Source organism: Sphaeramia orbicularis, chromosome 11 (genome assembly GCF_902148855.1).
Source record: "Sphaeramia orbicularis chromosome 11, fSphaOr1.1, whole genome shotgun sequence".
NCBI classification, from domain to species: Eukaryota; Metazoa; Chordata; class Actinopteri; order Kurtiformes; family Apogonidae; genus Sphaeramia; species Sphaeramia orbicularis.
The window spans coordinates 51,822,528-51,836,647 of record NC_043967.1 but is presented as its reverse complement, the minus strand read 5'-3'; the positions used below and the strand labels follow the sequence as shown (position 1 = coordinate 51,836,647).

Below are 14,120 nucleotides of genomic sequence, written 5' to 3'. Positions count from 1 at the left end.
AAATTGGTAATGACAATTAAAGGAAATATTTACTAATAGTAATGTATGTAGACTGTTATGGATAAAAATAAATTTTCTTCGGAACATTTTACATAAAGTTTCCATCTTTATTGTTGTTTCTTGGGTCGCTCCTGTTCATTGGCCTTATAACTCCTGGTCAAAAGTTTTTTTTTTCTTGATCTTTATAATCATTCAATCACAACAGTTGATATGTTTAAGAACGCACGCACACATATTTGAACACACGATGGCGCTAATACCAGAAACTACAGCCATGACCTCTCACCCTGCCGAAGACCACGTGTTTTTTAATGGCGGCGTGCAGCAGCAACAGCAACATGCGGAGAGAAGAACAGACAGAAGAGAAAAAGAAAGCCCGAGAGAAGAGTGCAAAGAAGAGGAGTAAAGAGGAGGGAGATGAGGGGGACGAAGGAGAGGAGGTGAGTCTGGAGGAACCGGGTTGAGGAAGAGGGGACCGGACTGGAGAGGAGCCGGGTCTGGTTGTGACCGACACAGATCAATAATACTGTAATAATCAGTTAATCATCAATAATCAAGTCACTGACAGGAGATCAGACCGGGTCCTCCTGGTTCAAACGGGTCCGGGTTCAGGTCTCAGAGTCAGATCAGATGATTCTGGGTATCTGGATGAAGCAGGATCTGGTCTGGAATCTGAGTTTATCAGTGAGTCTAGTGTCTGGTTTAAAGCGGATAAAACACGCATATTCACTGAATTTGTTGTTTTCAGGTAAATGCATTTATAAACCCAATCTGACTGGGTCTTCTGCTGAACATAAACAGAATAATAGCGACAACACACAATAAAAACATCAATAATCTAACACTAAACACATCCAGACTCTACCAGAACAGGTCTCATGCAGGTCTGTGTGTGGAGTCCATATTTGAGGGTTTGTGTCTTCATCCAATCAGATCACAGATGTTTTGGATTCTCACTGGGACATGTTTAATGTGTTTCAGATCTTCAGTTTCAAAGATAAAGCAGCTGTCGATGAAGAGGAAGATGATGACCTGTCAGACAGTGAGGACAGCGTTTACTCTGGACTGGAGGATTCTGGGAGCGACAGTGATGATGAGGATGATGATGATAAAGATGACAATGAAGAGGAGGAGGAGGAAGAGGATGGATCTGGTAATGAAGATGAAGAGGAGGATCTGAAGACAGAGACTCAGCAGACAGGACAGGTAGAGATGGATTAATTTCTAAATCACTTTTCAGGTCATGATTGACAGATTGTGGCTCTAGTATCTAGTAATTCTGCAGTAGAATGTCTGTGTTTAACCTCCTAGGACCCACTTTCCACATTTGTGGACAAGAGTCTCACAACTTCATACAAAAAAAAAAAAAGAAAAGAAAACTGTCTACCACAAAGGACATTCCATAAAAATTTAAAAACTGCATCTTAAAAAAACTGTTGCATCATGATGTTTCCAATATAGGCACTTATTTAATAAAAAATGAAAAAAGCTTGTACTTTGCTGACATGTCCTGGGTCTTAGGAGGTTAAAGATCTGTCCAGAACTAGAACTAGAACCACAACCAGAACTGCACATGTAACAGTGTTTGTCCAGTCTACTGATAGAGGCTGTATTTAAACAGCATCTCTAGTCTTGTATACAGTCGCAGAAAAATTATTAGACCACCCTTGTTTTCTTCAATTTCTTGTTCATTTTAATGCCTGGTACAACTAAAAGTACATTTGTGTGGACAAATATAATGATGACCACAAAAATAGCTCATAGTGGTTTAATTTCAGAGCTGATATCTAGCCATTTTCCATGGTTTTCTTGACAATAACCAAACTCACTTAAGTTTTACATCAACAGCTATGGTATTATACTGCCAAAAACATTGCTTTTAGGCATTCCATGTTTTCTTTTCTGCCTGTTTTAGTCACATGATACACACAGGAGTTAGTCCTCGATTGCATAACCATTGTTTGTGATGACTTTTGATGCTCTATAATTTTTTCTGCGACTGTATGTGTAAATTAATTCTGATCAAGTCTTGTAGATATAAATGTGGATGTATAGCATCATGGAAAAGACAGAAGAGAGGAGTTAAAACCAGTTTGCTTTGTGCTAAAATGAAGGTGTGGAACCAAACTTTTCAATGCAAAATGTTGCCGTTTATCTCTACAAGTCCACAAAGTTGTATCTATAAAGTCGAGTGTTACTCACAGCAGAATCTAAAACTGACTGACCTTAATGATCCATCTCCAGCTGTGACATGTTTATGATTCACATTCTTCATATTATTCATCAGAATTATAAAAATCAAAGTTAAATCAGTGACTGCAAACTCAGATGTTTACACATTGACTGGTGGTTTTTATCATTTTTTCTATCAAATCACACTAAAAATGATTCAGTGATATGGTCCTGTACTGTCCATGCAGTTATTGTTGTGACTCCAACGTCCACTTAAAGAACACGACTCAAAGTTGATTGGAAAGTTTTCAGAATCAGAATAAATCAGACAGATGAGGATTTCTGTTGTGTTCCATGAGTAGACGGAGCAGAAGAAGACGACAACGATGAAGAAGAAGAAGGAAGGAAAAGAAGTAACAGAAGAAGAGAAAGTCAACGAGTATGAACACGACTCATCAGATGAAGAGGTGAGATGGTCTCTAATATTCTGTCAGGTTCTTCTGTCTAGTTCTTTAATGTTCTGGTGATCTATCAGATTCTGTAACGTTCCCTCAGGTTCCTGTCAAATTTTTTATTGTTCTGTCAGATCCTGTTTATACATGTTCCAACAGTTTCTATAAAGTTCTGTCAGGTCCTGTTTTTAAAGGTTCCTTCGGGTTCAGTGATGGTTTTAAATGATGTTCTCATGGTTCTGCAGGACATCAGGAACACTGTGGGGAACATTCCCATGGAGTGGTACAAAGACTTTCCTCACATTGGCTACAATCTCGATGGGAAGAAGATCTATAAGCCAATCAGAAATAAGGACGAACTGGACGAATTCCTGGACAAAATGGAGAACCCCGAGTACTGGTAAGAGGCTAGCCTGTTTTAAAGGGTTTGTTTTATTTAGCTAAACTCACTTTTATTAGTCTGTGGTTCATTTATTTGTGCATTTGGACCCTAATAGTTAAAAAAGTTGGAATTTGAACCCTCCAGGTGCTGCAAACCTGTTTTTATATTAATTTTGGCAAAAAATCGAGTGGATTTCTACAACTTGTTTCAATTCGTTCTTAATTTGCTACGGTTTGTAACTAGTTACATCAGGACATTTGCACATATAAGGTCCAGACTTCTGATGAACATTTCTCTGAGTACGACATAATTGTTTATCAGCAGCAGCGGTTGTAGTAAAAAACTGAAAATATGTCCAAACTTCGAGCCGATTACTTAAAATGTTCAGTTGTTGGTTGTATTGACAAACACAAGTAGTTGAACAGAACAGAGTACACGGTCAACAACCTGGAGGCAGTGGGGCGTGAAGTGGCTCATTTGGATTTAAAGGGCCAGCGCTCAAAACTACCTTTCTGGTTTCATTACACAGAAATAGGGTTGAAGATGGACCTGTGGAGTTGAATTAATGAAGAATTCAGACCCAAGTATAGCATTTACAGTTTATGTAGACCACAGGGAAATGTTTGAAAATGCATAACTCCATTTTAAAAAAGCAAAATATCACTCCTTTAAACAGGGAATGCTAACAATTTTAACAATCCTCTGGTTTCCTCCACCATCAAAAACCGTATACAAAAAAGTACAGTATATGTAAGTTAATTCTCCTGTCAGTGCCTTTGACCACGGTGCTGATAAAGATCTGGAGTTGGTCCCTGAGCGCCTTCGATGGCAGCTCACTGTGACTAATATGCTAATGCTAATGCTAGGTATTATGTATATTAGGATGGGTAAAATGCAGAGACTGAGGCCGTTTCTCAACATGCGTTCTTGTTTGTTCTTCCATTCTCGCCATCTTGCGAAACATCATCAGTCATCACCCAAGTACTGTTCCAATTGAAAGTTCGCACAAACCATAAACACATGGAATACCCGAATGTTGTTCTTGTCTGCTAGCTTAAACCAAGGATGCACTGGTTGATGACTCATGTAGTCTTGGCTGGTAAATATCCCAAGATGCACTTTGTGCTGCTTTCGAATGCAACGGTGGATTCTGTGATAACTTAATTCAGAAACGTTTTATAGAGTAAATGACCGTCACCAGATGATGTGATACAATGGTGTAACACGTGCCAGAGACAGAACAGCAAGAAATAGATCTTTATCATCATATAGGATTCAATGAAATTTGTTCCAGTTTTGAAAAATATACAAAATGTATAAAAAAATGTAAACGACTTGTAAATAGTAGTATAAATGTACTGAAATCGAACTGAGTGACATATTGTGGTAGATCGTGGAAATACGTTTGGGAGCTGATGATAGAAATGCAGCAGAGCCAGGGAGGAAAGGTCACAAGTACGAAGCCGTTACAGTTATGGAGAGACTTGTGTTCGTAGGATGTCCGTTCTCTGGGGCTGTTCTTACCAAGACAGTACTCGCCAAGTTTGCAAGACCATACTATGTGCACTTGGTATTGAGAAACGGCCTCCATTTGACTACTGGGATAAAAGATGGAGTTAACCTTTAACCTCTAACCTTTAACTCATGCAGGAAAACAATCCATGACAAGCAGACAGGACGTGACATCGTTCTGTCAGATGAGCAGGTGGATCTGGTGAACCGTCTGCAGAGAGGACAGTTTGGAGATGTCAACTTCAATGAGTACGAGGTATGACACGTCAACTAGTACTGGGGTACTACATAACAGGTACCATGTACAGTACACTAACCAGCACCAGGTACCAGCGTACTGTACTGTGTTCCTGCAGATTCAGAGCAGCTCAGAAACACTTTAATGGGATAGATAGATAGATAGATAGATAGATAGATAGATAGATAGATAGATAGATAGATAGATAGATAGATGTTCATGGAGTGAATCATAATTATAATATAAGGAAAAAGACATCAGTCATTTCAGACATACAGTCATGGAAAAAATCATTAGACCATCAGAAGTCATTCTTTTTTTTCAGAAAAACTATAATTTGCAAAACCATGCATAATACATGAATGAATGAATGAATCTATTTTTGGTTTTACGTCAATCATTGTACTCAGTACATTAATCATAATAAACATAAAAACGAAAAAAGGAATAGGCTAGAAGCAAAAGCTTATTTTTTTGCCTATCCTTTTCAACTAATACACTACTTGCATCAACTTAAATGTGTACAGCACTGAGCATTCACACCATAATAATAATAAAAAAAATCAGCAACAAAAACATATCTACCATCTCAATTCTGAATTTCTGAATAATTTTAAACTTAAGGCACAATAAAAGCTGTGTTATGCACTACGTGGTTTCTATCCACATACAGCTGCGGGCAAAATACTAGACCATCAAAAGTCATCAAAAACAATGGTTATGTAATCAAGTACTAACTCCTGTATGTATCATATGATTAAAACAGTCTGTCTAGACAGAAAAGAAAAACATGGAATGTCTAAAAGCACTGTTTTTGTCAGTACTATACCAAAATTATTGATCTAAGAACTGAAGTGATGTTGGTTATTATCAAAAAATCCATGGAAAATGGATAGATATCAGCACTGAAATTAAACTATTATGAGCTATTTTTGTTGTTATCATTACATTTGTCCAAACAAATATACATTTAGTTGTACCAGGCATTAAAATGAACAAGAAATGTAAGAAAACAAGGGTGGTCTAATAATTTTTTCCCAGACTATACATCATACAGTGAGAACAGCTTATGAAAACACAGGTAAGTTAGTCAATAGACCCATATAGGTTATTCAAACCAATAACTACATCTGACTCATTGATCAGCCTGATGGCAGAGGGAATAAACGAGTCTGAGTATCTGTTTGTAACGACACGGTCTGGTTGGGTTTAGATTCTTCTGGTTTTCTGCACCAACTGCTTCTTCCACAAAGACTTCAAGTCATTTAGTTGGACTCTAATTGTTGTCTTTCACAGACAGCCCATTACAAAAGTAAAGAAAAGGTTAAAAGACTTTCCAGAAAAGAATGATTCAACTACATAAAATAGGTTTAGGAACGCTAAAGGAGTTCATCTTAATAATACCAGCTTCAGCGTTATTCAGAAATATTGTATTTATGAAAAGGTTAGAGGAAAAAAATGCACAGCGTCAAAGATGATGTATATGTTATTTGTGATGAATCCACTGGTCGATGCTGTAATATGTTATTACCTGTTATAGACACTGCAGCCGTATGAATATTAAGTTTGTGTCTAACACCTCGTCTTCTTCAGCCCACTGTGGAGTTCTTCACTTCAGACGTGATGATCCATCCGGTCACCAACAGACCTGCAGACAAACGCAGCTTCATCCCATCACTCATAGAGAAGGAGAAGGTAAAGAATATATGAAGACAGAAAAACCACCCCCACCCCCAGGCCCCAGGCCCACTCACCTGTCTGTCTGTCTGTCTGTCTGACTCCACTCCTCTGTCTGTCTGACTCCACCCATCTGTCTGTCTCCACCTGTCTGTCTGATTCCACATGTCTGTCTCTGACTCACTGCCCGTCTGTCTGACTCCACCTGCCCATCTGTCTGTATCTACCTCTCTGTCTGCCTGACCCCACCCCTGTCTCGCTGTCTCCACCTGTCTGTCTGACTCCACCTCTCTGTCTGTCTGTCTGTCTCCACCTGTCTGTCTGTCTGTCTCCACCTCTCTGTTTGTCTGTCTGTCTCCACCCCTCTGTCTGTCTCCACCTGTCTGGCTGTCTGACTCCACCTCTCTGTCTGTCTGACTCCACCTGTCTGTCTCTGACTCACCTGTCTGTCTGTTGTGTGTCTGTCTGTGTGTCTGTCTGTCTGACTCCACCTCTCTGTCTGTCTGACTCCATCTGTCTGTCCCTGACTCACCTGTCTGTCTGTCTGTCTGACTCCACCTCTCTGTCTATCTGACTCTACCTGTCTGTCTCTGACTCACCTGTCTGTCTGTCTGACTCCACCTGCCCATCTGTCTGACTCCACCTCTCTGTCTGTCTGACTTTCTGACTCCACCTGTCTGTCTTTGACTCACCTGTCTGTCTGTCTGACTCCACCTGCCCATCTGCCCATCTGTCTGACTCCACCTCTCTGTCTGTCTTTCTGACTCCACCTGTCTGTCTCTGACTCACCTGTCTGTCTGTCTGTCTGACTGACCCCACTTGTATGTCTGTTTGGCTCCACCTGTCTGTCTGTCTGACTCCACCTGTCTGTCTGTCTGACTATACCTGTCTGTCTGTCTGACTGACTCCACCTGTCTGTCTGTCTGACTATACCTGTCTGTCTGTCTAATTCCACCTGTCCGTCTACCCTCTGACTCCACCTCTCTGTCTGTCTCCACCTGTCTGTCTGTCCATCTATATCTGTCTGTCTGTCTGTCTGTCTGTCTCCACCTGTCCATCTGTCTAATTCCACCTGTCTGTCTACCCATGTCCAGGTGTCTAAAATGGTCCACGCCATAAAGATGGGTTGGATTAAACCTCGGCGGGTGGAGGACGACAGTAAAGGGCGGTACTATGATCTGTGGACAGGTGAGGACTCCTCACTTGTGGCCAAACACAAGATGCACCTGCCCGCCCCCAAAATCCCACTTCCCAGTCACCAGGAGTCCTACAACCCCCCACCTGAGTACCTGTTCACAGACGAGGAGGTAGGTCACATGACTAACCTGCAGTTCCCAGGTGTGAATGTTATTTACCTACTGACCTCAGAGGATTCTATAATAAATCTGAGATGGCATGTATGAACTGTCTCTGTTTCAGAGGGCTCTGTGGGACCAGCAGGATCCGTCAGACAGGAAGTTACCGTTCGTTCCCAGAAAGTTCTCGAGCCTCCGTCAGGTTCCTGCGTTTCCACGATTCATCCATGAACGCTTCGAACGCTGCCTCGACCTTTACCTGTGTCCACGACAGAGGAAGATGAGGGTAAAACGCCTGACCTGAACACACCTGTAGTTTAAATTTAGATGAACTGACAAGTTTTGGATTAACTTTATTTAATTTTAGTGTTAGTTTTATTTGTAGAAGCTGAAAAGGGTCAGATGAAAAAAATACTTTGTGTTAAAGATAATTAACATGTTTTCCCATTTATATTAAAAATTACAAATACCTTTAATTGTTGTTCATGATGAACCTTCAACATCAGAAGAAAAACAAAACAAAGCCGGATTTTATCTGACACTATTCAGGTTTTGTTGAATTTTCATGTTTTTTAAAACTGCTTTGATCTATTTTAATTTCAGTTGAAATACTTTTTGCTCTTCAACTCTTTTGGTTTTCATTAAATTTCATCTGCTCTGTCTCTGCAGGTGAACGTAAATCCAGAAGACCTGATTCCAAAGCTGCCCAAACCCAAAGACCTGCAGCCGTTTCCCACCACACAGTCTCTGGTAAATAACACAATGACAACTAACAAACCACTGGTAAACAACAACAGTCCTGTGTGTGAGGTTGAGGCTCTGATACCCTTTACCTGTGTGTGTGTGTTTGTTTGTGTCCAGGTATATCGGGGTCACACTGGTCTGATCCGCTCCATCAGTGTGTCTCCATCAGGACAGTGGCTTGCTTCAGGTAACACACCTGTCAATCAAACACATGCACATCTGTGTGTATTTTTGTTTTATGGTTTTATGTTTATAAAAAAAAGCATAACAAGCACTTAGATTCATTGTCACAAGACGTGATCTCTAAGAGGGGGGTTTTATGGTTGGACTGGAGGAAATAAAATGACAGATTGAAGAAAAACCCACAAAAGAGGAAATGAGTTGATGTTTATATCAAACATTATGTGGATGACATGAGTTAGTACCCATTCATTCATTCATTCATTCATGGTCTTCCTCTGGTGTGGACCTGGTCTCAGAGGCAGGAGTTTGGCACCAGTCCACAGGTATAATGTCTCCTGCGTGGAGGAGGCCACTGGGGTCTGCTGGTCGGACATGAAACACCTCCCCACTGAACGGTCTGTGATTCCTCCTTATCAGAGGAACCACCTCAGCTGGCTCTTCTCAGTGTGGAGGCGCTGTGGCTCTACTATTAACTCCTCTTGGATAATGAAACTCCTCAACCAATCAGAGGAAACTCATGTCTACCATCAGTATCAACAGCTTGTGACCATAGATAAGAGTAGGAATGTAGTTTGACTGGAGAGTTGAGAAATCCACCTCTTGGCTCAGCTCCTTCTGTTCACAACAGACCATCTACCATCTGAACGTCTGCATCACTGCTGACAACCTGTATGTTTGTTGACCTGCTCCATCCTCCCATCGCTCATGATGAAAACCCTGACAGACTTCTCCGGTTGGACCAGTAGCTTTCCCTTGTTGTGAGCTGGAGGTCACAGTTTGATCATGTCAGCAGTAAAACACAGACATGTGATCCAGAGGACACCCTGGTGGAGTTAAACCCACACAAGGGATGAGTGTGATGTACTGCCAACAATGTGGAACCAACTATTGGCTTTGGCCATCAAAGAGGTATTGATCATCCAGATCCTTCAGGAACCTCCAGATCCTTCCAGGTGATGATGATAGTCTGAACAGTCGGAGCCTGATCTCAGACCTGAATGTGCAGGAAAACCATCTGGACCACGGGGGAAAAGTTCAACCCGCTGACACTGAATCAGGGGACAGTGAAGACCCCCACCCAGACCAGGTTTAGGCTGAACCCAGCTGAACCCCAGGAGTTACACCCTGACCCCTGACGACCCCCTCCTCTGACTCCAAGACCGGGTCTCCCTGAACCAGGACCGACGTGTTAAACACCACTGCTTGTTACTTGCTTTTCTTTGTGTGATTTGAGCATAAAACTGGAAAACGCATCCTTAACGGTGTTCTTTTCTTTTGATTTGGAAACAAACACTGGGAAATCTGTAGGACAGCTGTCTCACACCTTTTGTCTCACCTCTTACAGGAAGTGATGACGGCTCCGTCAGGATCTGGGAGGTTTGTTCGTCTCGTTGTATGAAGACGGTCCAGGTGGGCGGAGCTGTGAAGAGCATCAGCTGGAACCCGAACCCTGCCGTCTGTCTGCTGGCGGTCGCTGTGTAAGAACCCGTCTGTCTGACACCACAGTAACCTGTCTGTTTGACAACCCGTCTGTCTGACAACCCGTCTGTCTCCATGTTGACTTGTCTGTCTCTGTTTCCTGCAGGGAATCGGTGGTCTTGATCCTGTCTCCTTCTCTAGGAGACAAACAGGTCATCTCGGCCACAGAGCGTCTTCTCTCAGGTCAGCAGGAGGCGGAGACAACAGAAGGGGAGGGGCCTGTTTCCTGGATTGAGACGGAGGGGGAGGAACTTAACCAGGGGATCCACCTGAAGATTCAGCATGCCAAAGTAAGACCACACAGCTGTAAACCCACTGTCAACCCCCCCTACGCTGATCGACCACTGATCACTAACCTTTGACCCCCAGGCCGTCCAGCAGGTGGCGTGGCATGCTAAGGGTGACTACCTGGCGTCAGTGATGCCGGACCACTCGAGCCACCTGCAGGTGCTGATCCATCAGCTGAGCAGGAGGCGGAGCCAGAACCCGTTCAGGAAGAACAAAGGCCTAGTGCAGTGCGTATCCTTCCACCCCATCAGGCCCTACTTCTTTGTGGCCACGCAGCGCTGCATCCGCATCTACAACCTGGTCAAACAGGAGATGACCAAGAAACTCCAAGCCAACTCCAAGTGGATCTCCAGCATGGACGTGCACTCGTCAGGTACAGAACCAGAACCAGTACACACCAGAACCACTGCAGAACCACTAGCTCAATAGAACAGACTCAATATAACACCTGAAATAAATCGAATATCACCATTTTTAGTTTTTCATTCCATCAAACTGGGTTCTGTGGTAAAAACAGAACATAATCAAAATAGCTGAGCTGTATTATAATATATCTATATGTAATCTATAATACAAACTAGATTAAATCCAAAGTACTTGTAGTTTGAGTAATATTTCTATATTAGTTCAGAACGGACATCTTTTTTCTGTTTCATATCAGGTGAATCCAATGTTTTGGTACATTATTACCCTCCACTGCAGGGCTCTCAAACTCATTTTCTTTCAGGGGCTACATTTAGCCTGATTTGATCTGCAGTGGCCGGACCAGTAAAATAATAGAATGACAACCTATAAACAATGACAAGTGCAAACATTTTTCTTTGTTTTAGTGCAAAAAAACCCATTAAATTATGAAAATACTTACTTCTATAAACTATCCCAAAAAAAGGTGAATAACCTGAATAAACTGAAATTTAAATAAAAAACTTAAGAAAATTTAGTGGAATTTTAACAATATTATTCCTCAAGTTATCATTTACACACGTGCATTATGGATCAGATCTACAAAGACACTGTTGTTCATCCAGCAATCTCAATGATGACCTTGACTTCAGTTTTTGTGGGTCCTGGAGTGGCTTGTCAGCCCTATTTTTACCCTGAAGTATTTGCCACAACGACACTAAACACTGAGTAACAGGCAGTAAATTGTTAAAATTGTTCTTTATACATTTCAGGCTGTTCATATTTGTTCAGATTATTCGCATTTTATTGTTACAGGATAGTTTGTAAATGTAAGTATTTTCATAATTTAATGTTATTTTTTGCACTAAAACAAAGGCAAAAATTTGAGGTTATCATTTTTTATAGGCATAGTGTAATATTTTTTTCACATCAAACCAAGAAGAAAATATGGAGTCATTATTTTTTGTAGGTTTTTATGCTATTATTTTACTATATCGGTCTGTATGTGAACATACTGAATATGAACTAAAATGAGTTCCACAGCCTTGACTGTGGAATTTTTGCACTTTGTAAATTCATCCCATGGGCCGGATTGGAACCTTTGGTGGGCCACATTTGGCCCCCGGGCCGCATGTTTGAGACCCCTGCTCTACTGTGTGGACCAGTTATAATCCTCAAACTGTAATGACTTATCTTATTACAGATGTCACCAAATATCAAACACTGAACCTTTAGTGTTTCTGGGATGTTTCCAGTTATTCTTCATTAATGAGCTCTTAATAAACTCTCATTTTAAGAGTTTTAGTGTAAAATATTCAGACACAGTGTTTCCTATCATTTCTTTGTGTCATTCCTGTTGTGTGAAGGTTTTAATGGTTCATGTACTGGTCTCACCTGTCTGCCTCCAGGTGATCATGTGATCTGTGGCAGTTACGACTGTAGACTGGGCTGGTTTGACCTTGACCTCTCAACCAAACCGTACAAGATGTTACGGTACGTCCCAGACACCATCTGACCTGTGCATCGGACTAGAATCGATTTGATTTCATCGATGTTGTATTGATCATATTGATTGTTGTGCTCACTTCCTGTTTCCAGACACCATAAGAAGGCCGTGAGGGGCGTGGCCTATCACAGATCTTACCCGCTGTTCGCTTCAGCATCAGATGACGGATCAGTGATCATCTGCCACGGGACAGTTTACAAGTAAAAAAAATACTCAAAATACATGAAAGTACTGATAGAAATGCAGAAAATATCAAAATACAGGGATACAAGGAAAATATACACAAAAATGCAGAAAAATCTATAAAACTACACAAAAACATGGAGTGATTCTCTAACATTATCATCTCATGGCTTTAGGGAATTATGTCAAAATGTTAAATCTGAATCTATAACATCAAATTGATACAGAATTCATGAATTAACATATTAAACATTTTTGAATTAGTTTGACATTGCAGTAAAAGCACCTTTAACTTTGAACCCTCTGACCCCTCAGTGACCTGCTGCAGAACCCTCTGATCGTACCGGTGAAGGTGCTCAAAGGTCATGAAATCACTCATGACCTGGGCGTCCTGGATGTGACCTTTCACCCCACACAGCCCTGGGTCTTCTCATCTGGAGCCGATGCCACCGTTCGACTGTTCACCTGAATGCAATGTCTGATCTGTGTTTCATAAAAGTTTTTTCACTTTTTTTTATTCACATTAACATCTAGAGATTAAACTGTTTGTGGCCATGAACATAAAGATAAAACTCTAAATAAAAAATTATGTTTATTAAACTGTTTAATACTTTGTTGAAATGTCTGATTTTTATCATTTTCTCATAGACTTTGCATATTTAACATCAGGAGCCACTTCACTTTTAACAGAAGATAAAACTTTTTTTAGCCGAAGTAAAATCTTCTAACTTATTTCTTATTATTAATGCCTGATTGAAACAGGAAGTCAAGAAATGGAAGTGTAAAATAAAAATTAGTTAAAATTCTGTACTGTACTCACCTAATAAGCTTCAAAGTTCTCATTTATGCACATTTTTTAGTTTCTAATAATCATCCTCAGACCATAGCGATTGTTTCATTTTTATTTTCTCCAGCTCTTTGGGATCAGTTGCAGCCAATAAATATAAAAAAGTAAAGTTTGTCTTGGAACACAAAACAGTTCAGAACATGATGTTTCATATGGAAACAACAGGTTTATTTTACAATTTAAAAAAAAAAAAAAAAAAATCCAAACTATTTATTTCAGTGTCTGATGATGGCTGTGAAAATAATTACACAAAGTCATGGTGGGATGGAGGAGTTCAGGCTACAGTTTGTGGTAATGAATCCATGAAAGCATCACGTCACAGACTGTATCCAACAACCAATCACACTGGACCAGTTCTAGTTCTACCTGTCTGTAGAACAGAGGTCGGAAAATTACATATCAGAAATAAAAACTGAACTGAGCAGCTGAATAGACTCCTGTATGCTACCTTGTTTTCTATGATATATAAAAAGTTTGACAAACACTGGTGTAAATGAACCAGGAGGCATTCAGGTGCATCTGTAAACCTCTAAACCAAACTCAATCTCAGTTTGTTTTTATGAACTTTTATTCAGTTTATACAAACGTGTCACATAAATAAACACCTGACAGCTTCATTTTTTGATCTGATTCATCTCTACATCTGAGACACTAAAGCTATGTTCAGACTGCAGGCAAATGTGGCCCAAATCCAATTTTTTTGCCCGTATATGACCTGTATCCGATCTGTTAAAGACAGTTTGAACAGCAAAAAAAAAA

The 14,120-nt window shown here is 40.6% G+C and overlaps 1 protein-coding gene across 1 annotated transcript; it reads left to right on the top strand.

The window, feature by feature from the left end:
• Positions 1-311: 311 nt before the first annotated feature.
• Positions 312-13,128, top strand: bop1 (BOP1 ribosomal biogenesis factor). Its single transcript, XM_030147025.1, has 16 exons — positions 312-440; positions 982-1,206; positions 2,535-2,639; positions 2,870-3,024; positions 4,657-4,774; positions 6,350-6,451; positions 7,528-7,740; positions 7,853-8,014; positions 8,398-8,478; positions 8,590-8,659; positions 10,001-10,133; positions 10,241-10,424; positions 10,504-10,795; positions 12,234-12,318; positions 12,424-12,531; positions 12,830-13,128. The coding sequence occupies exons 1-16, from the start codon at positions 312-314 to the stop codon at positions 12,981-12,983; spliced, it is 2,316 nt and encodes a 771-aa protein (XP_030002885.1). The 3' UTR covers positions 12,984-13,128.
• The last annotated feature ends 992 nt before the right edge of the window (positions 13,129-14,120 follow it).